This window comes from Anarrhichthys ocellatus, unplaced genomic scaffold (assembly GCF_004355925.1).
Source record: "Anarrhichthys ocellatus isolate YVR2014 unplaced genomic scaffold, GSC_Weel_1.0 scaffold33, whole genome shotgun sequence".
NCBI classification, from domain to species: Eukaryota; Metazoa; Chordata; class Actinopteri; order Perciformes; family Anarhichadidae; genus Anarrhichthys; species Anarrhichthys ocellatus.
In genome coordinates this window covers 4,719,693-4,747,084 of record NW_022280063.1, presented here as the reverse complement: position 1 = coordinate 4,747,084, position 27,392 = coordinate 4,719,693, and the positions used below count along the sequence as shown (strand labels likewise).

Genomic DNA, 27,392 nt, shown 5'->3' with positions numbered 1-27,392 from the left:
ACACACACACACACACACACACACACACACACACACACACACACACAAACACACACACACATTCACATGTCATTCTCCTGAAAATATGTTTTGCTTCTCCCATGCAAGTGGATCCTGTTGGCAAAGGGATGAAGAAGAAAACAAAACAGAAATAAAATACAATTGTAAAATGCTTCCAATTGGGCAAAATTGAGTAAAACTGATATTTGAATAAATGAATAAATTCAATATAAAAACAATCTTCCTCCAATCTCCATATTACATGTTTATCTGCCTCGGGTTTAAGATGTGGAGGACTGTTATATACTCAATCTGCATGGAGAAATGCAATTCTACTATGGTGTCTGAAGAAAGACGAGTAAAAGCATTTAAACTATGTCTAACATCCAACTACAGGTCCTGGTGTAGATTCGAGAGTTGTTGCTGTACTGTAGCAGGATCTGTTGGGAAGGTGATAAGTGATACGTCCTCTTCGTAGAGGAATAGAAGGTCAAGTGGATATAAAAACAGAAACAGATTTTGATAAGTTCACAGACAATTCTAATTATTTTCAACTGATGTTTGCTAAGCCCCTCCCCTGAAAAACAATTGCTCCAATCATAACTTAGCGACTGCACTTTTCACTGTCTCTCACTCTGTAACTTTTTAGGATTGAATTTTGTTTCTTGTGTTTGGTGAGCGGAAGATCAATTTGCACCCTGGTGGACACTAAAGACTTATTGTATTGCATTGTGACGTTAGGCATACACCATATACCTACGGTACTGACACATCAGTGGGCTGAACAGAGGTGATATGTGGATGGTGGTGGCAGACTGACAGCTGAATAAAATCATGTGGCTATAAACTGCTTTTGTAGTTGAGAGAAGACTAAATGCCAAACTTCTCCCCAACACCTCCTGTAATTTTAGCCCCATCACTCGAAGGTCACCATCCTTAGCGGACAGTTCCACCAGTAGAGACTGACCTCTGGCATGCTATGCACAATACATCCCATCAATACAGCATCAAAGAAAGCTGAGTGTCTGATTTCTAAATGCCCTGATATACTGTAATACCGTTACGTTGCCCTGTGAAGTTTAAAAGTACTTCATTTTGTTTTATGGCATCACACTGTGACTAGATCAGCCCATCTGTCTATTAATTATACTGATTGAATCCCAAAACTGCTGTGGAAAGACTACAAAATGTCATCATTCATTTAATTTTTACGATTCTGAGCATCATAAAATGTAAAGGAAACTACTGCTTGTTGAAACTACTAGCACAATGAACTATCCACATCAGGACCCTCTGACTGACTGACATCACACTGTGGTGAACCATCTGCTTTTGTTCTTGCAACACACACACACACTCACACACTTAAACACTTACTTCAAGTGGGAAGAGGTGTGATTTCGCAAAGCGAGCAGCTTTCTTCAGCCACCCACTGTTTTTCTCTTTCATTGGCCACACTGGCAGCAGTCTGAGATTGGTAATTGAATTAGTGGGCTGGAGACAACGTGGCTTATTGCTTCTGCTGGAAAGCATATCCTGCAGACTGCCTACCATACGGTTTTGCAATCAAAATGAGCAAATAGCGTCTAAACCAAAACATTCTGATGTTTCATGAATGAAAGAAACACAGGAGAATTTTGTGAGCCAAATCAGTGGCATTACAGCTTGTGCAGTGAGGCGTTCTCTTCACAAAAAAAAGGTCATTAGGTGCTCTTTTACCAAACACGTACCCAGTGGAACAACGACTAATCAGTTCAACTTTAAAAATCCCACCACTCAGAGCTAAGGTCAACGAAAGGAAAAGGCACTTTTTTTTTTTCCTTTGTGTTTTTCCTTTGTGTTGCACAAAGCCTGAAATGTGGATTGACCTGGGTCAGTTATGAAAGTGTGCTTGATTAATTGTAATAGTAAGATAATAGTAAAACTTCATAAAACTATGTCTATTTTTAATTGCATGCTTAGAACAAAAGCTGCATTCCGGTCATTTCAGGAGGTTTACTTGTATCTTTAGCACCCTTGGAATATAAAACCAAACAGGAATTTGAGTGCACACAAAGTTGTCCGGTTGATTGTCTCCTCCTGGCTCACGATGGCATGTTTCATTCTGTTTTTAAGTTCAAATGCATGAATTTGAATACAAAATCATCATGAATTGTTTAGATGTAGTTACCACCATAAATTGTATTGTTATACTCACAGACAGTCTTGTGTGTACCGCCATGATATCAATCAACCTCCTCAGTGTGCTCAGTCTGGCTGCTCTGTGTGCTGCACAGCTGAGTTTAGGCTCGGGGGGATGTGCGCAGACACCTGACGCACCCTGACCCAAGCAGGATTTTTCAATTATGTCGAGTCTAAAATATGCATAGAGATGAGATTATTTGCATGTCAAAGTGGGTGTTTTAAAATAACGACATGATTATGGGTACTGTATCTGCTTCAGTGGCTTCTTAAGATAAAATGCGATCAAAAGGAATTTCATGAATCGAAGCCCTTGAAATGTCACAAAGGTAGCAACTTTGTCAGGCTCCATCGTCAAAGTTGTCACACTTATATTACCTTTTAATGCACGGCATTGCTTCTTCGTAAAATAAATATATAAATATATATATATATATATGTATATATAAATAATAGGTTATGGTTGGTTTATTATCACTCTTCCACACCTGTGCTTTGTTACTTTTGTCAGGCTGATTCTCCGCTAATTAATCACATCCAATCCGTCCTGTACACAAATAGACTTATGTGATTCATACTGAAGTCAGATTAGGAGGCCTTGTAGCAAAACTGTCTGTCAGCTGTACAAATTACATACGCATGACAGTAAAATAGATATGATTACTCAGTTGCCATGATACACACACAAGAATAACTATTGTTTGCCGACAACATGTCTGTCTGTAAAAGTTAGCTTTTGGCTTAAAAACAAGTTGACTGAGGCTTAGGGTCACGTAACACGCTTCGAATCTTTCCTGAGCAGCTTCCAGTAAATAAGCAGGTAGGAGTTCAGTGTTTAGCTCAAGGGCATTTGGGATTTAGCTGTTAAAACACACACACACACACACACACACACAATGCCAGCTGTTACGGAACAAGACTTTTCCTTTTCGGTTCATATTTACTGTTCTGTCTACATGTCAACGCTGCCATCGAGGGAGCATTTCATGGCATCCAGACAAGACTGCAGATGTACATCAAAAGGTATAAGAACTACAAACTCTCAAGAACATACTCACAGAATTTTACACCTTTTCATCTGACACCTGGTGTGTAGGGCAAACCATCCTGGAGTAAACGGTGTGATTTGTCCTTTCACTTTGCCTTCAGCACTATTGATTGCTCCTCTCCTGCAAGAATGGATTCACTGATGCAGTTGACTGTTTCTTTCTTGGCTCTTATGTATTTTTGTAGGTTGGACATCTGGTGGGTTGTTGTGGGTGTACAGAGAGGGGAGTTCTGTCCACTTTGTTCTGATCTCTTTGTCGTTCTCTCGTGGTCCCACTCTCCCTTCTCTCTGGCAGATTCCTCCCAGTAACATGTTGTCAGTGGAGAGATCACTACACTGGTGACTTAAGGACTTTTAATTGAAATAAATAAAATATAAGAACAAACTCTGCGCAAGTCAAACATGGCAAGAGATATTTTCTTGCTAGATGTAACCAAGTGATTTGCTAAATTTTGAGATTCATGAGATGAATGTTGGAGCAGAAAAAAGGAACAAGCATGCTGTTCTGTCAGGGCATGCCAACATCGTAAAACACAAAGTACAGCGAAGGCTGGTGGGACCGTCATGATGTCATAACATAAAACAAAGCATAAGACAAATTAAAAATTGTATCTGCTAGATTGACATTCAGGGGACCACCAAAGTGATTACCATTCATCCTGAGAGGAACATGGATATATGTACCATATTTCATGGGAATCTATCCAACAGTTGATTTGTCATTTCACTCGAAAAACACAAATGTCAACCTCATAGTGGCCCTAGACGAAACCTCAGGGGATCAGCGAAGTTATTAGGATTCCATGGCAGTGCATTCAGTAGTTGCTGAGACATTTTAGTACGGGTCAAATTAGGGGACATTTACACTAAATATGAGCGGGGAAATATAGAAAACCTCACAGTATTCTGCTGTAAGCATGGTCGGTAATGTACATAATTACACATATACATCTACTTGTAAGAAGCATGATACATTTGTGTGTGAAGTAATGATAAAATGATAAAGATGGGGACCTAAAAGATAATCTGCAAAAGGGATCCCCCCCCCCCTCAAAACTACAAAACGTACAAACGACCACCAATCTACACATTTGCAAAACATTCCTTTATTATAAATAAATCTCCTTTTTGTATAAAAAACTGGCATGCTTCAACCATGGCATTTTACAGGTTCACAACCCAAGGCGACAACCCGGTTAGCCAAGACAGCAAGAGGAAACACACTCATCTCATTATGCAAGGGCGATCCATCAGACAACGGTGAGACAAGAATGAAAAAATCGTCACAACCACAAAAATACTCACAAGTAGAGAATAACAACAAACATGTTTGAGTCTCGTAGATTTTTCTCATTTCTCTTTTTAAATATCTTTTAAAATGTAATCTGTTAAATCTCTTTCCCAGCCCCACATTTGCCCTTTTAGATATAATGTCTACATGGTTTCTGAGTGTTTTTTTTTCTTCTTTTTCTTTGCATTTTTATGATTATTTTTTTTGTGTGTAGATTTTAAAAGTTTTACTCTGTCCACCAAAGTGTCCTATGGTATGTCTTTTTATTTTTCATGTCGTCTCTTTATTTTTTTAAACGGGTAAGTTCATGGGAGGACCAATGAGGTGTGAGCGGCGGGAAAGCAGGCACACTGACTGGCTGTTTATGTGGTCCCACCTCTCTGTGCTTTGATGCTGAACAATACAAAATGTCTCATGCTTGGATTCCTTCAGGCGCTCAGTCTGTCCGCAAGTCCTTCTACCAATCGGCTGAGAACGACGGCTCCTTCTTTCGCTCGGCACTGCCCCAAGACACCGCCCCCTCTCCTGTCCGATCCCTTTCTTCATCCTCTGTGGTCCCTTCAAATGGCATGATTGCTGTAGCTGACATATGTCGTCTTAGTTGATGAAGCTGCGTGAATACGAAAAAGGGCGGACGACGGAAAAGGAGGAAGGAAGATGACAACAAAATTGGGCGAAGATGAGGTCAAGAACAATGAGGAAAAGAGTAAGAAGAGAAGGGGAGAATGAAGGAGAAGGGACCGAATGGAGATATGGAAGGGGTAAGGGAAAAGGAACGTAAGAAAGAGCAGTTGAGAGCAGATTTTTGTCACGATGGTCACGTAACAGTGTCACATCCACAGTCCACCTTGAGTAGTTGGAGCTTTTTGTCAAACCCATTATGTCTTGTGTCCCCTCAGGCGTTCCATGTCAATGTTTTTGCAGCAACGTCAGGCCTCTAACTGCGCCATTGTTATGCTTTCATTCTTTTTTTTTTTCTTTTCCTTTCACTATCATACTGCTGGAATAATGGGAAAAAAAAGGTCCTTGATAGAAAAAAATAATAATACATTTATCAAAGAAATGCGTGTTAGTTCATGCAGACTTGAAAAATGCCCAAAGTTTTTTGTTGATATTTTCCAAAGAGCACATTTAAGCAAAATGTCAGGAGCCAAAAAAAGTAAAGACTCCTGAACTTGCTTTGTGCTCATCACCGTTGGAATACATAGATTGTGACCACCTTGGACCATATGGAACTTATTCAATTGCAATTTATATTGTTTGTAAAGGGAAGTATGTGAGGAGATGACTAAGCAGTTTCACTACTGGCTAAATGAATGAACTGAGACCTGCTTCCTTCACTGGTGCTCTCAAGACACGGGTCAGAAACATATTACCCGACATGCCTTACTCATGGACTGCACAGAAAGACATGCACAGCAAGGCTGAGACGTGCATGGGTTAATGAGATTACAGATGGAGATGGGTGTACAAACACCACTTACACACAGAACTACAGAGATAAATACACAAACACACATACACACCAAAGGACACACCAGACTGATGGATACTTGCGTGCACACATGCAAACTAGCAGCTAATCATGCATGCGCATGCACTAAGGCACACACACGTGCACATTCACATGCTCTCCTGTCATTCCGTCCACGGATCGCTGACGAAGCAGAACACAAAACAGAGCTTTGAAGAGAATGTAACATTGCTTCACCGTCAGAGCTCGGAGAAGACACGCCGTGCTATTTAAAAACTGTCACTGTTGCAGCTGTTTTGCCACGCAAAAAAAAGTCAGGTGTGAAATTCATTTTCAAACTGAAATTAAACTTAAAGCAAACTAAAAATCCTCATGCAATCTGCACATCCAAGCATACATGTACAAAAGGAAAAATAGTGTGTATGATGTACTACCCACTTGTTGGTAGTATGAGATCAACTATTTCATTGAAAGAGTAAATAACTCCATCGGAGCAGTTGTTATACTGCGCCATCATGTTTCCTATTCACTAGAATACAGTTTTAACCTCTCTAGGTGTGTGTGTATCATTGTGTGTGTATGCTTTAGCGTTGATCTCTCAACATGTATTCAAGCATTATGTGGATTTCTGTAATAAAAATGGACGGGACGATACAGTTTGTTATATGTATAGTTATAAAATTCTGGTGTTCTCTTACTCACTGTTGGTCTCCATGCTCTCACATAGCTCAGTCTTCACCTCTCCGTTGGGCCGGTCTCCCTTCTGGTTCAGTTTCCCCGACATGGTGGCAGCTGTCACAATTGCCTGTATCATCATGCATTCACATTCAGAAATCCACTCATTGGCAATGAAGACTGTTTGTGCGGTACAAGATCTGGTTCCCGTCTTTAGTAGGGCTGCAACAAACAACTATTTTGATAGTCGATTAATAATCCGTCAATTACTACTTTGATTAATCGATTATTAAATCTGATAAAAAGTGTTTTTTTTCATCCTTTTATCAAAAGAAAAAACTTGTACAATGCTCTTTAACCACAGGGAGCAATACCTTTATCAAGCATTAGTTCTTAGATAGCTTTATCGGCACCCAGGCCACTGGCTACATACACACACAAACAGACGGACGGCATTTTTTTTTTTTTAAATTAGAACCTGTAATCGTGGATATACTCATCTCCACTTTATTGTTAAAATCTGCCTCCGGCACTTTTCAAATGCTTACTCTAGAGACGTCTGAAGATGTAGGAGACGGCGTCATTTCCTTTAATTCACAACGTGAGATTTAAAAGCCGCGCCATTGGCTGGAATACTGCCCCAACGGGGACGTTGCCACAGTGTGTGTCTTGCATCACAGCATAGACCCAACTCAATGACCAAATGTGTTGCCAAATATTTTTTATAATCAATTCTATTTAATTTAATCGATTAGTTGTTGCAGCCCTACTCTGTAGTTCGATGTAGTTCTACTTAGTGTATCTTTAAATGTATTATCCTCATATCATCAGCACGAATGATGTTTAATGTCAGTCAAAATACTAAATCAAATATATGGAAAATATTCCGAAAATGTAGCATGTAAGACTCATGTATTTCACAGGGCCTGACCTTGAAGCTGCGTTTTCGTTTGGGTACGTTCTGCTCGGGGTGGAAGAGGATGATGTAGACCTTTGGCATGTAGAGCATCCCCAGAGACACAGAGGCAGACAGGCTGAGAGAGATGGTCAGGGTGGTAGTTTGGATGTACATCTAGGAGGAGAGAGACACAGAGGGACGGCGTGAGAGTCATTTATCACATTTCAAGTTGTCAGAGATAGCCTGTGTAATTGTCCAACTGCATAGTACGCCTGGTGAGGGAAAGAGGAGAAGGACAGATAAGAGGGGGAAGACAGGTAGTAGAGGACGGTCTAACACGGGCAAAATTAGCAGAGCATTTGTGTAGTGACACCTACAGTGACACACAGGCAGGTAGAGAAAATGATATGTGAAACAATGGCACTAATGAAGCTGCTTAATTGCCTGTGCGCTGCAGAGCTCGGCTCTTTGTGTAAGAATGTGAAATGATTCTTAGCATTTATTTTGGCAGGCTGAAACAGGCACACGTCGTCCTGTATAGTCGACTACACGTCTCCAGTGAAAGGGTATAGGCAGTGGACTGAAGGAGAGATATGATGACATGTACTATAGGCAGAAATTGTTACATAAACCCTACTAAATTAGGACTATGGCCACATACAAGTCTGCCAAGTAAGTTGGAGGGCAGTTATAATGAAACAAGAAGACAGCGAAGCAGACTGCGGAGGACTGAGCACTAGTTCTCAGGTCCTTAGTGAGTTTCGGAGAGTAGTTTGGAGGAGGAGAGACCTGACACAGCTGACAAGCTCTCACGACATGGAGCTCATCGGGCGAGCACTGTCTGCGAATATTGAGGGAGACAGACAGAAAAATGGAGGGGTGAGATGGATGGATGGATTTATGGGGGAGAAAAATAGTATAAATGGAGCCAGGAAGGAGAGGTAACAGAGAGGCATGGAGGGAGAAACAAGAACCGGATGAGAGGGACTATTCGAGACCAAGAACAAGTGAGTAAGAGAGCAGGAGAGAAAGTACAAATGCACTGCAGTGGCTGCACAACCTGGACAGCCAGCTTCTTTAAATCACAGTATAGTGGTGGCGTTGGTGTCTTGCTCAGCGTAATGTCTGATCCACCACTGTTCTTCAACAATAAGGATGAACTCCCTTTATATAATACTGCTCAAGAAAACGCTGCGTAACCACGTCATGAATCATTCATCACTGAAAGACACACATGGTACCTACATGCACACATGGATACGTACATACATGCATTCAAATACAAACTTGATAGCTGCAACCACAGACACGTTAGGTGCGAGCATTCCTGGCGCACTAAATAATAGAGGGACCAAGACGCCGTGGGGACGAAACATCAGTCAGGGTTCACTTAGCTCTCATTTCTTTAATTTGGGCATTTAATTCAAAATTGATTGTAGCCTGTAAATGGTGTAAATATGCCCGTAGAATATGTTTTATTTTGCGAACACCTTATGCCATTTGTGAAAAATTGGAAATGGGCATAACAAAAAAATAAAGAGGATATGACTTCAGTATTCTCAATCAGAAGAAACAGCCATGAGCTGCCCTGGTATGATTGTGTTTGACCGGACTATTATGTTCTCCAAATGAAGCAGAGAATACTGGAAAATGATGCCGGCAGTAACACATGCTTCAGTCAAAGGTCTCTAATTTCTCAGCCAAACCTGAACAGGACCTCAAAAAGAGCTCACTTATTAGGACTAAGAGCATTCCCCGAACTCTAAAGCTAACCATCGGCATTACACGTTAGAAGCCTACCCAACTCTCTACCTTCAAACTGGCTTTTGAAGAAGCCAAATTTCATCACTTTCCAAGAATATCCTCATTCTCAAAGTCTCAATCTAAAATGTGTGTTCAGAAATAAAGAGGAAGAGGAACAAAGCTGTAGATTGACATAGATAGATAGAGATAGAGATTGACATAGATAGATAGAGATAGAGAGAGAGAGAGAGAGAGAGAGAGAGAGAGAGAGAGAGAGAGAGAGAATCACACTTTCTTCCTCCCTTGATGACTTTCCTATGGTAGCATCACATAGTGGGTTGGCCCGGGGAGCTCTGCCTGCAGATCCCCTGCAGGCTCTGATGGAAGTTTACGCTCCACTGCTGACTTTTACCTCAACCACAGGAGACACACAAACACACAAAACAACACACCAACACGCAGGACTGAATTGTGCAGTTGTTTGAGACGAATCACCAATTAAACAAGAGCAAAGAAAGATCACGAGGGAGACGCAAGACATAATTTTATGGATGTCTTTGTACTCCGCCATGTTGTTTGTTTTCTATGTTTCCTGCCAACAAATTGCACTCAATTGACTTGTACCGATACAGGGATCAGTGAGTGGCTGTAAGAGGACGGAACAGATGGAGTGCTTTCAGTAACAGAGAGACGAGAATGAAACCTAGATAGAGAGGAAAAAAAGGTTTAAAGAGAGTCGATGAAAGAGAGAGTGGAAATGGAATAACCCAGAGAAAAAAAATGGAAGAATAACAGTGAAAATGACAGTGAAACAGAGATTGCCTTAAGCTGTGAACTTGCTCTTATCAAAACACTTCCATTACATCCAGCCTTGGGACCAATGTTGTGGCTTCCAGCTAGTATTTACACAAAGGCACACATACACAGCCCCCGCTGAAGACCCACATCGTCCTCCACCTTGCTGTCTACAGCTGATATCGGCTAAAAAATGCTTGCATCGGAAGAGCGCTTTCAAAAAACGTCCCACACAAAGTAGATGCTTAGCTACAGATGGCTGAATAGAATTTATTTCCTTTAGGTTTAAAACATTCACAGGCGAAGAATCTCTGGTCCGTGATAGGAAGAGATTCAGAAAGAGGAACAGAGGGGTAGAGTGATGGCTGACGTGCTTTTAATACCTGGGGAGAAAAGAGACTCGCATGAAGAGGATCAGGAGACCAAATATAGAAAGAGAAGAATGTACATTCTGTGGACAAATACGTAGCATAGCGTTGGGCTTACGTTTAGTCCCACGGTTGAGGAAAGTGATGCTTTTTGCTAAATTCTTGTGTGTCAGTAAGTAATATTGCCCAAGTCGACTTAGCAGTGCTGGGGTTTTATTGCCCTCTGTAGGGCACTCATTTCATTTTGTGTTGATGAAAAAAAGGGCTCAGCTACGGATTTTTGTCAACGGGACGCCTTGTTATTTTTCAATTAGTGCTGAAAGGATAGGTCCACTGTTGTTCAGCCCAGATCTTATCACAATTATATGTGTTTAGTGTACAACCTCACCTATAGCTGCCTTTCTTTCCCCTGGGAAAACCTTATCTCATATCGAACATATTTGCAAAACATAATGTTCAGGTTCCATTTCATTATCAGCATACTTGTATCACAATGATCACAAAAGATTGCTGGTCCCCATCTGCTCTGGCAGCTACCAATTGCAACTTAATTCAAATGGCTAATACTGAATAGCTGTAGAAGAATGTAATTCCTGGGAGACAAGGCTGATGCTAAGAGACGGGCGGCTTGATAGTTAAGAGTAGAGAGCGCAGTCTTCTCTTCACAGCTGATAGCCGTGGCATGACAGCTAACGTTGAAGGCTATTCTGGGTTGGTTTGGCTGTACTGTATAAATGGCACCGTGAAATAGAAAGTACAGCTCATGAACACTACACTACCAGAAGCCAATTAACTCAATTAGGCCTGTCTTCTGAAGACACTGCAATTTCCGCTCTACTGATATACACAAGCATGAGAGATGTATGACATAATGCACAAATTAAGTTAAGACCACGGATGTTGAATAAATGGAGAATGGCATTAATGTGGAGTTTTTTTCTTTGCACATTATGCAGGCTCCTCATCGCCCCCCAAATACAAAGTACCTTTCACTAACATTAGGGCATCTATTGTCAATGCAAGCACAGACGAGCGTGCCCTTACACAAATATGAATCAGATTATGCATGGGGTTGTAAGAACAGAAACACACACATATCCCGGCCTCTCACGCTGTGTTGATGGACCGCAGCATGGACAATTTGAAGTCATTATACTAATTCCAAAACCTTTTATGTGTTTACCACAGAGCGAGAAAAGCGGGATGGTGAAATCAAAGAGCTCCGGCCAGCAACTTGGCCAACAGCAGAGAAAGGGGCCATTAGAACGATGAGGGAAGACAGGAAGAGAGAGAGAGAGAGAGAGAGAGAGAGAGAGAGAGAGAGAGAGAGATGGTGTGAATATGAAAGACATCATAGCTTAGTGGGACAGAGAATAAACAAACGGAATTAAGAAAGGAAGCAGGAAAACATGGAATAAAGGAAAGGTTCCACTTCCTGTCAACAATCGAGAGAGAGAGAGAGAGAGGAGAAAAAAAAAGACAAAGTGATGACAAAGCAGGACAGATGGACAGAGACGGTTCTGATGAGCAAAGTTCTGAAGCACTTATTGCCATGGGCATGTTGTTTCGTGATACAATGGAGCGTTTTCCCACAAGACACTTGAAAGGAAGCTTACACATGTTCAAATTAACAGTGCCACACACTTCACTGATGGCTGTTGTATGCTGCCAAGAGGCTGAGTGGTTGCCTTTTGTCACTTGGCAATTACTGTGCACAGTGTGGCATTTTTGAAGTATTCTTGACATTAATCACCTGCGGAAGTAGTTAATTGTTGATTAAAAAAAAAATGCCGGTATTTTAGACTCAGCCTCACGAGGAATAACTGCAACCTTTGAAACTTTCTTTCACATACTTTGTACTGATGTCCAGGTGAATAGACAGGGACAGGTCTTATACGCCAGAGAAAGATGCTGGTAAAATCATATTTTCACAACTTGTGATTGATTGGAGGAAAGTGATTGATTGGATCTTAAGTAAAAAGGAGGTGTCATAGTGGAAAAAACATATGCCCTTCACTTGGGCACTGTTCCACCGAATAGCTGTGTATTTGGATTAAGTTGAACTTATGTTTAAAACTCTCTGGAGTCAAATGAGATCCCTCGCCAGATGTCACTCCGCTCTCTTTTTGTCTGCCAGCCCACATCTGAAATAAATGACTGCTGGCTGCTTTCTTTCATGTCCCGAGTCAGTGAAGGGTCGGAGAGAAGAAAAAAAAAAAAGAGAGAGAGAGGGGATAAGAAAAATATAGAGGGTTGAGAAAGCATTGTGCACGGCACATCTCATTCCCGAAGACATCTTGCATCTTTCAGTCGCTCCATCCTTGACTTGTCATCCCCCTCTTCTCCGCCCTTACTATCTCTGAGAGTGGTTGGCACTCTACACTGGACCCCAAACTACCCTGCATCTCTCTCTGAAATGTTTTCCTTTCCCCTCTCTTCCTTTTTAACATCATTCTCCATATCTGCTCTTAGTCTTTTGAAACTCTTATTTTAACTCATTGTCTCACTAACTTTATTTCTCTGTCTCCCTATTGTTTTGTGTTTTTCTCTCCTTCTCATCTCCGTTCATTTAACGTGCTTCCGTCTGCACACGCTGATCATGAGTTTAGGTGTACTTGAGAGGTGCCTGACCTAAGCCAACCTTCAAACAGGCAAAGTGACTTCACAGGCAGCCTGGGGGTCCTAAACTAACTTCTTATTGCCATTTATTGTAAAAAAAACTCTTGTCTGTGTGTGTGTGTGTGTGTGTGTTTGTGTGTGTGTGTGTGTCGAACTCCCACCTCCTGTTTCTGTTCACGCATAGCATGGAACCACTCATCATGTTAATCACCTGAGCCATGGGAGGGTGAGGAGATTTTATTTTGATTTATTTATTTATTAAAAAAATGGGAGCATGACCGTACCAGTTCTTACCACTTCTGACTGTGAAGGATTTAGGATTTATTTATTTATTCCAGATTTTCACAACTTCAAAGTGTTCTACAATAAAAGTAGAATTGCATCAAATGACTCGAAAACACTACTTGCAGGGGAAAATCACAATTAACTATTATTAAAGTGATTAATAGGGATTTTCTTTTTTTAATAGTTGGAAGTATAATAAAATTAAAGTATCATCTTTATCGTCCACAAACAATATCAAAGGAGACATAATAATCGAAAGAACCAAGGCCTGCTTTCTGTCAATATTTCAGTTCAAAATATCGCTCTGCAATTCAGATCACGTCCGCAGTGGAAAGTAACAACTAGACAAGATTTACATGTTCAATTCAAAGCTCCAACTGTGGCAGTTATGAGTATGATTTAGAAACTCAATTTGACTAAAACATAAAAACTGATGAATGGTGAGAGGAGTAGGTGTTTTTCTCTCTCTTTTTTCAATCCGTGTGCATGAAAAAAAGTCACTTTTTTATTTCTTAGTCTCTCTCAGTATGTTTTTCACTCAGAGCTTGTAAAATCACAAAGTTTCACTTCTCCACATGCCCATCACATGCATGTTTCCAACACGGTGCTGTGATGAAAAAAAAGCTCTGACACAGGATTCTTTGCCATAATATTTTAACTTTGTGTCCCTGCGGCTTAATTGGGCCCAAGCGTGGTCACTGTGCCACACAAGTGCCTCATTATCTTCTACAAAACAGCACTTTGAGACATTTCTCCTCCATCTAATCCATACTGGCCTAAGGTCTGTATGTGTGTTATAAAAGAGTGCACGGGTTATTCCATAAAATAATGTTACATCTGTGTTTGCTCTACCACAGCTTGTTAGCGTGGCCCGTATTGACTTGCAGATCTGTATGAGGTCCGGCCAGTAGTCTCAAGTCAAACAAATTTTTGAGTTATGCATAACGGTTTCATGATAATCACTACTGTTTGTTTCTCTCTCTTTCACTCTCTTAACTAACCAACGTGACTTTGACCCCACTGTGCACAGCTCCAGCCAATTAAAATACCCAGCAAGGAACAGCATGGAGCGTCATCAGTCAGCAGATAGCTTCCTAATCGTGGGGGGGGGGGGGGGGGTGAACAAATACAATGGGAGTAACTGTATTTCTGCTCTTCTGTGTGAAATGTGCCTGTTTCTGCAGCTTACGTTACGCAATCTTGACAGAATTTGTGCTGGAAATCCCACAAAGCGCTTTCCCGCAGTAATAGAGTCAGACTACATACTCCCAACCCTCGTTTGTAATTCTAGTGAAACCAACAAGTAAATCAAGGTAATAAAAATCATGGCCGTTGTTGGATGACTGTATTTAAAGGGAACACTTTAGTGGTCTGATACTTTTCTTAATTGTGTTTGTGAGAGTCCCCCAACTCCTCTGACTCAACCCTGTTTTGAAATTCCACCTCGTGGTGAAGGAAACGTCACCATGTCTCCTTGCTTCACAAAGTCATCAACTCATTGTTGCCTAGTAAGTTTCCTCAATGATACATATATTCGTTTTCAAAGGGATACTGTATTCATGAAGCCACATTGCCATGCTGATTATTGCTAATTGTGCGGGGGGGGGGATAAAAAGGTTGCGTTGGTGATTGAGACATGTAGTGTTATTGGTTTGTTCAAGGTTCCATGAGTTGCCTGTGGTTAACATCAACAGCTACAGCAAACACTACATTTTGTTGTTGTGCTCCAGCGTTTAGACAGGGTCAGGGGCTGCTTTCTGACAGGTTAGGTTGGTTATAGTGATTAATAGTACATAGCAACAGGCAACTAAACGGTGTGGAATCTTTCCAGATGTATTAGTCTTTGTCTACAAGTGGTACTGAGGCCCATCTGTTTACAGTAATTTAAACCATAGTACACCACACACACACACACACACACACACACACACACACACACACACACACACACACACACACACACACACATGGATTGCATGGCTGCTACTGAAAGAATTGTAACTCATAAGAGAAAGATAGTTATCACAAAATTGAATTGGTTTGGTTACTACTACTATTACAAACCAATGTACTCTCACACAGACTACTAACTAACTAAAATAAAGGTGCACAGCACTCAATGAGGGACAACACTCAAATACTCCAACAATATGAAAGTTCAGTTAATTTGGAAGCACCGACTGGAATAACTATGTTGAAAAGACTTCTTTTTTTTCCTGAATCAGACCTGAATGCAATATGACGCTTTGAGTCTGACAGCGCTCCAAAATCATCTCGCCAAGTTTTTTCCGAACCATTGCCAGCAACTGGGTGCCAGGTTATTTCATCTACACAGCAACAGCTTGAAGGGCAACACACTTTTGAATTTCTCTTGGGATCAGCAGGATGAGCAGTACGGCACTAATTAAATCGGGGCATCGACTATGGCTTCATTTATCAATTTAATTCAGTTTTTTAATTTTGCACAGTTGCCTTATTATAGTGCGTTGGCTTCACATACTTTAATGCTTGTTCTTTTAAAAGAACATTAAAACAATTGGAATTTAAAAATTGAATATCTTGAAAAGTTAACAGGCACAAAAGAAGACTGTCAACACAACTATTTGATCAGCTGCAGTGCATGTACTGCTTTGTCATGCAGTCTGTCTCTCTACAGTCTTACATGTGCAGGAATGAAGAAATGACAGCTGCAGTGGAGGTGGAAAATAACAAACAGAATAAATAACGTTATAGTTGATGTATTTTAGTGTTGTTGCAGAGATGTAAGGTTTATGAAGACGACTGTTGCACTGGGCCTCGAAAAAGGAAATTGTTTAGATCTTTGATTTATACTGCTCTTTGCTTGTCTCCGTCGGTCCCTTGAGGAGCGTTTCTGAGTCTACATGTAAATGTACTTAAACGTGTGTTTGTGAATGTAGAGCATGCGTGTGTGTGTGTGTGTGTGTGTATGCATAGATGGCGTGTAAGTCTGTGTGTGTGTGACTGTCAGCGTCTCTATGTGAGGTCCCCCCTTGGGTGTCCCCACATCCTTCAACATCTCACTGTTTGATGTCAGGATCTGACACTTGCTGTCTGTCTCCCCCCCATTTTCAGCCAAACATCCAAATCCCACCAGAACCATGCAAAAGATTGGAAAACTCATTCCTTCCAAAATCAACCCTTTGTTTCCCCCCTCCCCTCACACAGCCTGTTGCATATAATGACGCCGCGGATCAGTGAACTCGTCCCGACATCTAAAGAAGGACGCGTTGGTCAGAAGTGACTGCTCTCTGTACAATACACATTCTGTTAATCCCTGAGCATGTAGGTACTACGAGCGATGTCCTGGTATTTTACCTTGCCTGCAAAAATACAGCTCTATATATTTTAGTTTTCTCATAAAAAGAGTTTGTATTTTAATAGTAGTTTCAATTTTGACCCGTTTTTATTTAATTCTAACCCAATTTTCACCATAACCTCAACCAAAGGTAGTATAACGATTTCCACAAACTGGATTTGCACTTTTCACCGGTTTGTCATGTGAAAATGTTCACATAATACAATTAATGGTGCAGGAATACTTGCATAATTTGTAATCTGAACTCCAGATGTGGGATGCAACCCACTGCTCTTATATACAGTATCCACTTTTCCCTAAAGCGTCCCATACATGTTCACACTGGTTTCAACGATGCCCTAATTGGGGGATGTTGCATCCGAAGCTGTGTTCTTGTAAATGTAATGAGAGGCTTTGTATAATCTGTCCAGCAACCTCACAATAATTACTGGAACATAAATTCAACCAATCTCAACATTATTTCCAACAGCTTGCACTGCTGTCTAATGCCCACAAAGTGTCCAAAGGGTTGAATTGAAAGAATGATGGTACAGTTTACAGCTCATCATATATTTTGGAGCGGTCTGCCTGAGAGAAAACGCACAACCTGGTTTAATTCAGGGCAATTTGCACCTTCAGGATGAATAAATTGCTGTTGACTGTTAACATTTATTTAACCATGACTTTTTGCATATTATAGAATATCTTTTTACTCTCACTGAAATAGTACTATCTGTAGATGTAGAGTGTTGAAAACAACCGTTTGTCACACAGTATCAGGCTGACTTACTGTAATGAAACATTATGGATGTTGTGTTTACGTCTGTATGTTTATAGATTTTTCTCTACACTGACATAAGCTGCAGCTGAATCCTCCACTGGACAGTCAAAGGGCAAATGGAAATACATTGAGCGTTACGATAAACCCGGCAATTCCATCTTCCCAAGACACGAGGCATCATGTTTGGGACAGCTGTGTGTGTATGGGCGTGGGACAGACAGAGTCAGCTGTGATGTTTAAATACTCACGACCCCAGAGTTTAGGCCATCTGTCCGATTCTGAAACGATTCAGACATTTCTGTTTCCCCTCCTCCCTTTCGCCCAGCTTTCTTTATCTTTGTGTTTGTATTGCGTTTCAATGTTACTCCAACCCATTTTTGATCTACATTGATCTCTCTCTCTAATATCAGCTTGCCTCTCTTCCTCCATCTTTAGCGTTGGACGGTTGGGTAAATCCCACCCTCCTTTAACTCTCTCTACGTCTACTAGTAGCTGTTCAGGTTGCTCTCACTCTGCACACCCACACTCTCTGATTCATTCTCTTTGCTACAGTTTTGCCTCGTATGTTCTCTCTTGCTGCCTCCTTTTCTTTTCTCTTTTGCTTAACACCCATTTCTTTCTTTCATCCTCCATCTCTCCTGTTTTGTTGTTGTTGCCACCCTCTCAGTCCCCTCTTTCTCACCGTGCCGTTTTTATTCTGCCTCCTTGTCTCTCGCCCCCTCCTCAGATTAGTGTAGATTGATTACCGACGGTTACTCCGGGTAAGGATCTGGGCGGTCACTAGTTCTCCACCGGGACCACAGTCACAGCCATAAATCTGTCTGAGGACGGTGAGCCGCGACACTGTGTGTGTGTGTGTGTGTGTGTGTGTCCCGAGGACCAATCACGGGGAGAGGGGAAAAAAAAGAGAGAAGTGTTGCTCAAAGTGAGGCCATTTGGCATTCACTTCTTAAAGAGGCTACTTTGAGGTTAGAACTCTCGGGTCTTGCATCAGTCTAAGGTTAGACAGTAGAGTGTGTGCGAGTGTGCCTGTGTGTGTGTGTGCGGGTGTGTATGAGAGAGAGAGAGAGATGGGGAATGTGTCACAGAGATAATGTGACTGGGAGGCCTTGAGAGACACAAAGTGTATAGGTCTGTATGAATAGCGGAGAGACTGAACCTGCGGATTCGTACTGTTCAGAACACGTGGCACGTCTTTCTATTACGACACTGCAGAAAGAGAGAAGTCTGTTTCCAAGCTGGGTTTAGGCTGTACCGCATACCTTGTTTCACCCAGTACCTAATCATGTTGACCAAGTCTAGGATTGAAAAAAGAAAAAGAAAGAAAAAACGATTTCCATTAAAATATGTAATTTAAAGCAGAGAATCTCTTTTGGGTGGGCAGGAGCGAAACTTCTGGCTAATCAGAGACTTTAAATGGTGCACCTCATCTCTGTCACTCAGCAGCTCCACTCTACAAGCATAAATGGCAAAAAAAATCCCTCAAATATGTCTCTATGCAAGCAACTGGTTCGCATATAATGACGCAATATACCAAAAACAGACGTGCTGTGAAAAGAAAAGACAAACACTCTCTCACACACACACACACACACACACACACACAGTGAGTGTGTTTGTGGGTAGCAGCAGGGTGGTTGATTCTTCCTCTGTTGGAAGCAGGAGATAACAAGCTGACCATATTTGAGACATCTGGAGAACAGGAGAGGTGGCTCACAGGGAGAGAGAAAGAGGGGTAAAGATAGAGAGAGAGAGAGGGAAGAGGACGAAGATGAAGGAAAAGATGGCCGTCTGTCCATGGTGTCAGGCAAAGGAATGATGAGGCAGACACAGAGAGAGATAGCTGGAGAGAGGATGCACCCCATGGCTAGGGTTTACAACAAGCAGAGAGAGGCAGAGGGAAGCACACACGCACAGACACACACCGAACACACACACACACACACACACACACACGCACACAACCTTTCCCTTTTCTGCAGGGTGCGCAGAAGCTGTTCAGAGCCAGCAGCCTCTGCATGGTAGCATGACCTATTTCAAAACAATACTTCCCTCATTGGTGATGGTTAAGAATCCCTCTCTCTCCCTCTCTCTCGATTTATCTCTCACATTCTTATTCCGTGTCTCACTGTCTCCCAGCGTTGTACCCATCTCTCGCTGAAACTTTCCCTTTATGTTCTCATCTCTCTCGCTCTTTGCGTTTCTTCCTCCTCTCGTTCTCTGCCCGCTGTGACTCAGAGCCGTGTTGAGTATTCAGAGGAGAGGAGTGTGGGGGGACAGTACATGAGCAATGGAGAGGAATGAAGGGGAAGGGTGTTAAGGCGGGACGAGAGCAGAAATACAAGGAGCATATTATGAGAGGAGCTTGCGGAAGGCATTGAACACATTCATGTACATGAGACGGAACGAGAATCAAATGACAGTGAGTGGGCAGGGACAGAGGATGAGTATGTGGCAGAATCTCAAGTCTGCACTTGTCAGAAAATGAATTCTAATTATGCACATACCAAGAGAGTATAGCAAGACAGCTGGGTCTCTGTGTTACTGACTTTATGGTTTGTATTCAACCTAGAAGATATGAAGGAATGTTGGGACGGTTATACATTATAGATAGATTAGTGCAGACTGTACCTTAGCAGCCTCCATAGGCTACACCTTTCTATGTTGTTCCACTCGGACTATTTTGCTGATCTCACCAGTCGATGCAGGCCTTTTACAAGTTAGAAAAACATGACCAAGGGAAAGGCAAGTAGATGCCTGATCATGTCACAAAATATGTCACATTTAAAGCTGGTCTGCCTGTTACTCACAGTTACTGGATTTCCACTCCATTCAAAACAGCCGTGAAGAACACCAGAAGCTAATGCCAGGAGTCGAGTTTTTACTAAGACTCGTGTGTTACTGCCTGCCAAATCAATCAGAGCCGACTTGGAAAGAGTAAAAGGGCCAGTCACCGGAAGCCAGTGGATGTATCTGATCGAACATATATGCAATCAATCCAGCTGTCTACACAGGCAGCGTAACAGCTCAAGTTTCACTCGTGCTATTACATGGGCAAGTCCTATTTTAGTCTGTTTTAAAAGACATTGCACTTTGGGATCCGAACGTTGTCAAAACGCTGATTACCGACACAAGACTGTGCCTGTACCACATCCTGTGTGTCACACTGATTGGGGGCCGAAGCTGGTGCTCTGCTAAACCTGCTGCTTTCACCGTGCGGGCTGTGAAGACATTGGTGCGAGACCGTGAGATAGGGTTGACATTTCTGGAAAAAAAAGCTATATAGTAAGTGGAACCCATTTCTTTCTTTTGTCAAAGGCACGGCAAAGTTCAAAACACTCCCACAGAGATGCCTTCTACCACGGGTGAGCTGAAAAGAAGCACAGCGAAGGCTGATGAAGGCCTTGAATATCCAAGCCCTCATAGAACTGGCATTTGAAATATGTCTTCGCATAGCCACGATACAAGCCAAGTTATAATAATTATAAGAGTTATTAGGCAGAGCATGATGGTCATTTGATGACAAATTCAATGGTAATGGGAGTCATGTTGTCCTCGAAACCTCTTACTAACTTCATTGTTGCCTCTTCCCCCTCGGCCCATTCCGAATCCAAACCTATGCCCTTGGTAGAGCTCTCCTCATTAAAGGCCCATCAGTGAGTCACATCATTACCTGTTTATTCCTTTCACTCGTCTCTCTCCTCCCTCTCTTCTGCACTCTCTATTAGCCAGCCAGCTGCCACACACTCCAGAGGATATTCCAATTAGAAACAACACACACACAGACACACAAATGCGCACTGGTGGATATTCCAATTAAATACAACACACCAGACAAAACACACTCAAACGCCAATACACAATAAGTCGCTGGTGGACATTCTAATTAGCTGAACAGCCCAACCAGAAAGACCGGGCACAACGGCATGTCAGATGGCATACACATACACAACGGCACGCACACACAGACATACCTTTTACAAAGCCATATAACACACACAAATGACATTTGGAGTCATGTGGACAGACTCTAAGGAAACCATGACACATCAGCACCCACGAATGGACACACATGCACACATATGCAAGGTTATGGGCTCACACAACATACAACTTAAAGGTTAAAGAAGCTTCCAGCTGTCATAGGTCACCTGTTTAAAGCCTCCGTCGGTGGAAACTAAATCAGTAGTATTTTCCGTATTAGGTTATAATTGTATTTACACTTGCCACATACTATTTGCATGAATGTGGTGAGATGAAAAAGGTATTTTTGCTTAAAAAAAATAAATAACAAAACCTCACAGATACAAAAAACCAAAACGCTGTGGCTTCTTGAAGAGAGATAAATGAGAGTTAGGAAAAGAAAAACACTATGATACATCCAGCAAGAGGATGATTTCCCTGATGTGTGACTAGATCATTCTGATGCATGAGCCTTGACTGGAAAATGTGCTAAAACACAAGGAAATGGAGCAATAAAAAAATGTCCTGACTAACACTCCAAAACTGGCGAGAGACAATAGTCGTGTCTTTTATTGATGGTGAGGAAGGGAAGACTTGAATCTCCAGTGGACACAAACGTAGTCAGTGTTTATCGAGAGGAGGACGATACAATTGGACCGACATGTGAGATTGTGTAGATAGACTCACGGGCACTCTCAAGGACACAATTAGTTTTGGAGCTGTGTTTTGATTTGATTAATTTCTTTCCAAAACAGCTTGGGCTTTGTGATTTGTATCGCTACAGTGTGTGTGTGTGTGTGTGTGTGTGTGTGTGTGTTTACTGTGAATGATACAGTGCTTATCTGTCTGTTCACCACCATGCCTGTTCACTACTGTATACGTGTGCAAAGGATTAGCACAGTGATGAATAACCTGTGACATCTGCAATCTTGAATCTCAATGAGTGTATGAAAGGTTTTATTGTTACAACTAGAATATAGACGCACTATCAAAAAATAGAATCAAGTAAACACGATGGTTTACTGTGTGTGTACTGTATTGTTATGAGTTCATGTATGTATGCTTCCCAAGCCCTCTGATTGTAAGCTGATAAGATGAAAGGACACCTCTCATAGGCTGTCACACAATCATTCAATTACCTACATATCTGATGACTGGTCCCTAGTGATAGCTACAGTGCTTGTGAGTGACACCTCTTCACAGGTTATGGTCTTAATGTGAACATGAGCAATGAGCCGTTAAAGCAATAAGCGTTTTTTAAACTCCGCCAGTGAAATCATGCGATCGCATGCGTGTCCGTGCGTGTCCGTGCGTGTCCGTGCGTGTCCGTGCGTGTCCGTGTGTGTGTCCTTGAGTGAGTGTACACCTCTATATGTCTGTCCATGGCTAATCTCACATTGTGTTGCAGCAAACTGCATAATGTGTTCGGTGGCCGGTTATGGCTACAAGGACCTCTCGTCGTTGTGGTGACTTAACACTTTATTAAAACAATATACATGCAGATAATGTACTGTGCATCCATAATGAAACCATCATTCATAAGGCAGAACCTGAACCTTGTAAAGGCTCCCCCCCCCCCCCCACACACACAGGCACACACTTTCACCTTATAAAAGTTACATCTCACTCACATCCACCTCACAGCCATCAATAATTGACTAAAGGTAGGAGGAATAAGCTCAGTACAGTACAAGCCTCTGAAAGCCTGGACCAAGGCATGGATCAAGTCAATCAGCCAGACAGAAAATCCTCTTGTACTCGCTGGGGATTGTCAGGAGATTTTGGACTCTAAGCCATTAGTATAGCTACAATTGGAAAAACGTATCTTTCAGTGCCAAGACACGGAGATTTGATCTCCAAAAAAAGTTTTCTGGTGGAGAGAGAGAGCAGACGTTTTGCCAGAGCAATAGATGCAAATGCATGACTCCAAAAGTGATTCCAAAACGTAATAATACTGCAAAATGGGCTCAGGAGAGTTCCGTCATGCTCACAGGAAGCCCATGAACCACACCGTCACAACCCTGCCTGTCAGTGAATTGTCATCTTGTGAAAGATATGTCACACAAATGTACATTAGTATCACACAGAAATCTTCTACAGCCATTGCCCCCTTCCCTATTAAGTAAAATCCTGCACAACCACACATGCACAGAATTCCCCTTTGTAGTCATCTTGCCTGTAGATTGTGGTGTCTCAGAGAAAATTGCTTCAAATCCCAAACAGGTCATTTACAGGGTAATCCAACAGATAGACGCGCAGACTAGTAGACAAACACACATACACACATCATGGTTTCATCCTCTTTGCAGACTAAAGATGATGGGGATGACATACAGACATCTGCAATATACTCACACTCTCTGTAGACTGTAGTTCATAAAGGAAATGTAAAAAGACAGCAGTTAAGGAATGCAGGTTAGGTAGTGTATTTAGCAGCATTGACACAAAGAGAAACGACAAAAAAGCATTCACACACTTACTCTCTCTGCGGACTGTGACGTGCCAAAGAAGATGGGTATGAAGGCCAGCCAGATGATGCAGGTGGTGTACATGGTGAATCCGATGGGCTTGGCCTCGTTGAAGGTTTCGGGCACACCTCGCGTCTTGATGGCGTAAACTGTGCACGTCACCATCAGCAGGATGGAGTAACCCAGGGAGCAGATGAGGGACAGGTCCGAGATGTCACACTTGAGGACGCCGCGCGCCGACGTGGGATCCTGGGTCCGCTGCTCGCCGAAGTCCACGACCGTGTGGGGAGGGTCCACCGCGAACCAGACGAAGACCCCCAGCAGCTGAATTGAGATGAGCGAGAAGGTGATGGCGAGCTGGGAGGCGGGTGAGATGAACCTGGGAAGGAGACGATTGCTGATATGAGTTCGAGGTTTAATTTAGAGGTGCGCAAACCCATGCACTCAAGGAAATACCTGCACTTGAAAATGTGTTACTGCCGCATTAAAAGGATTAGATTCTCGTGCATAATGTAATTTTCTATAAGATTCGATTTTTCTTTGGGCAATAAAGTGTTTTACAAATACACTTTTAAACTAAAAAAATCTCATCATTCTGAAAAAAAGGCTGTTTTCATATTATCTAAAAGGTCGAGACCTGCCAGCAGCAATATATATTATATTCCTATACATGAAGCCATACAAGCATCCACAAACATCCACACTAGAATAAATGTTGGTTGGAGATCAGGGAAAAGGTGATGATGACATTTTAGGCAACAGGGAAGAACGTGGTTAGTGAGGAGAGGCCTTACATGTAGCACTGGATAGAAGGAAAGTGATGACCATACAGAATGCCAGAGAGAAAGAAATGGGGGGAAATAATACCCAACAACAAAACCTATACTGCCACTCTCCACTGTAGTGAAGAAACAACCAGCTCCTTCAAGCTCCCAGGCTCAAAGGATGCGTAGTGCCCGACTACCTGGAGCAACAACACACACTGAAACCTGAAAAGATCCTCAAAAACCCTCCATCATCCTGCATCTCATAGTGTCCTTACCTCAATTGTGTTTCCATTGTTGTTCATTGCATTTAGTTTAAATTTGCTTATTTTCTAGTCTTTCCTGGAATTTTGAAATCCTAATTATGAATAAAAAAAAAAAATGCACGAGTCATAGGACAATAACACCAACTCTTACAAATGGATGGTGCTGAAGGAAAGACAGATGAACATCTGGGTAGCACGGACATGAACCCGGGCACTATTAAATACCACATTAACATTTTAGTCACTTAGTTGATGCTCTCTCCGAGAGTCACTCATACGGAGTGCAAACAGTACAATAGGTGAGTGTGAGTTCATGACTCTCATTAATAATGGATGAGGAATAAATGATGAATAATGATTGCAGAAGCAGCTCAGTAAGGAAGAAGTGGGGGTTAGGTCTTCATGTGATAACACACACACACACACACACACACACACACACACACACACACATCTCTGAGTGCAAAGAAAGAACACACTTACAGTGACCTTCAGTGCTACTACACTCATGGAAATCTACCTGTGCTGGACACCCACATGCAGGGCAAACACAGTGTGTGTGCGTGTGTGTGTCATGACAGGCGTGCGTATTCTTCACCTGGGTGCTGTCACAGACGTCTTCCCTTGTTCAAAGATGCGGTGTATCCTGTTGGTCTTGGTGAGCAGCGCGGCGTAGCTGAAGCACATCCCCAAGCCCAAGAAAATCCTCCGGAACGAACACACTCCCACGTCGGGCGCCGCGATCATCAGGAAAGTTATGGCGTAGCACAGGAAGATCCCCGTGAGCAGCACGTAGCTCATCTCCCGTCCCGACGCCCGCACGATGGGAGTGTCATTGTGCCGGACAAACGTGACGATGACGAAGGAGGTGGCGATGATCCCCAGCATGGAGATGAAGACGGGGACGACGGCCCAGGGGGAGTGCCACTCCAGCTTGATGATTGGGATGGGAACACAGCCAGTGCGGTTGGCATCAGGCCGCATCTCATATGGACACAGCTCACAGGTGAACTCTGATGCCTGGGGAGGGACAGTTATAATAGTGTAAAGTAAAGACTGGTTTGTGTCTGGTAAATCTGTCTACAGCTCCCACAGATATACACTTAATTCCCAATGTTTTCTTCCAAACTCGACAGACAATATGGTAAATCTGTAAATGCAGTTGCTCCCAAATGTATGCAAATACACTGTGAATCACTAACAGTTGATTACTTTACTAATCAGTTGAGGCTGAGCTATTGTGTGTCATCTGACTCGCACATGATATACATTTTTGAACACTTGTTCGCTATTTTCCAATCCACTGAGATCCCAAATCTACTGTAAATGTGTTGACGGTTTATTGATGTTACAGCGAACGCATGTATCTGAAAGATGAGTACGTACTTATGTACTTCCATTTGCTATAATAGCATCTGTGGGGTTCTTCCTGCTTATATAAATCAAAAATGGGCCATCTAAGTGGCTTTCTTTTGATTGCTTGGGACAGAACTCTACCGTAGAGTAAGAGTAAGCAGGCAGCAGCTGTCAAGAGAGCAGATGCATGCGGAGACTAACGTGCATTTTGTCAAAGTGCTGTCATTGCAAACAAATCTCAATAGTTGATTCCAACAAATGCAACCAGTTGTGGCTTTAGAAGCTCTGCCAAGGTTAGAGCATCTGGTAAAATTCTCCATTTCAACAGACAGATCAAGTGTACCGAAGTGAACCGGTTAGGCTAAGAGCATTTTGGAGGCTTTTAAAACACAACAATCAAGGCCATTTATCAGCCAGAGAAATCTCTTTTCTTGTTGTTATTTTTAAAGTAACAAGATGAATAGAAAGTGAAGCGCTTACATTGATGCAAAAAGTCAATAACTCTTTTTTTTTTTCCAGATATTTCTACAAAAACACTTTGCAATTGATCACCAGAATGCATTACCAGGATGGATCACGCTGGACTGTGACTTGTTTGGTTTTATATTTTGAAGTAGACAATTTCTAACAGTACATGCTTTGTAAATATTTACTAAATCCTCAGTGATTGAGTGACAAAAGTGAATTATGTTTTAGGTGTATTTTTCTGCCTGCAACCTGTGAAGCGTGTAATGCAAGTATTCAGACAGCATACCGTTTTTAATGGAAAGTCTCATGAAAAAAAAAAAATAGACCCACAAATGGTTCATCCTTATACTCAGACACCACCTGCAATGTCATGCCGAGCCTTACTGTGCTACGAGACTACACACAAACAAAGTGGCTAAAATCCTGCGCCATGGTACTTTTAGCATTATGTTCTTGACCAACTGAGCTACTTGCGACACTGCAGAATGTTGCTGTTAATGGAAGCTTTTTTGTATTCTTTCTTTTTAAGCTTGTGCCAAATTCACGATGAATACAGCAGGAAACAACAAAACAGAGACAAGCCTTGAAGTTCTACATCACAGGTGAATGGTATAATTCCAACAAAGCACAACA

The 27,392-nt window shown here is 42.0% G+C and overlaps 1 protein-coding gene across 12 annotated transcripts in view; it reads right to left on the bottom strand.

The window, feature by feature from the left end:
• grm8a (glutamate receptor, metabotropic 8a) overlaps positions 1-27,392 on the bottom strand; it is a 246,472-nt gene that overhangs the window by 60,119 nt on the left and 158,961 nt on the right. For 4 of the 12 annotated variants that reach the window (XM_031865639.1, XM_031865643.1, XM_031865641.1 and 1 more), the window contains exons 10-14: positions 25,534-25,955; positions 23,918-24,284; positions 23,793-23,804; positions 7,601-7,741; positions 6,693-6,799 (exon numbers count right to left, since the gene is read on the bottom strand). In XM_031865639.1, the coding sequence (XP_031721499.1) occupies positions 6,693-6,799; positions 7,601-7,741; positions 23,793-23,804; positions 23,918-24,284; positions 25,534-25,955 (1,049 nt within the window). Of the gene's footprint in view, positions 1-2,653; positions 5,131-6,692; positions 6,800-7,600; positions 7,742-23,792; positions 23,805-23,917; positions 24,285-25,533; positions 25,956-27,392 lie in introns of those variants that run through there. The other 8 variants (XM_031865645.1, XM_031865644.1, XR_004213383.1 and 5 more) reach the window with 7 other exon arrangements.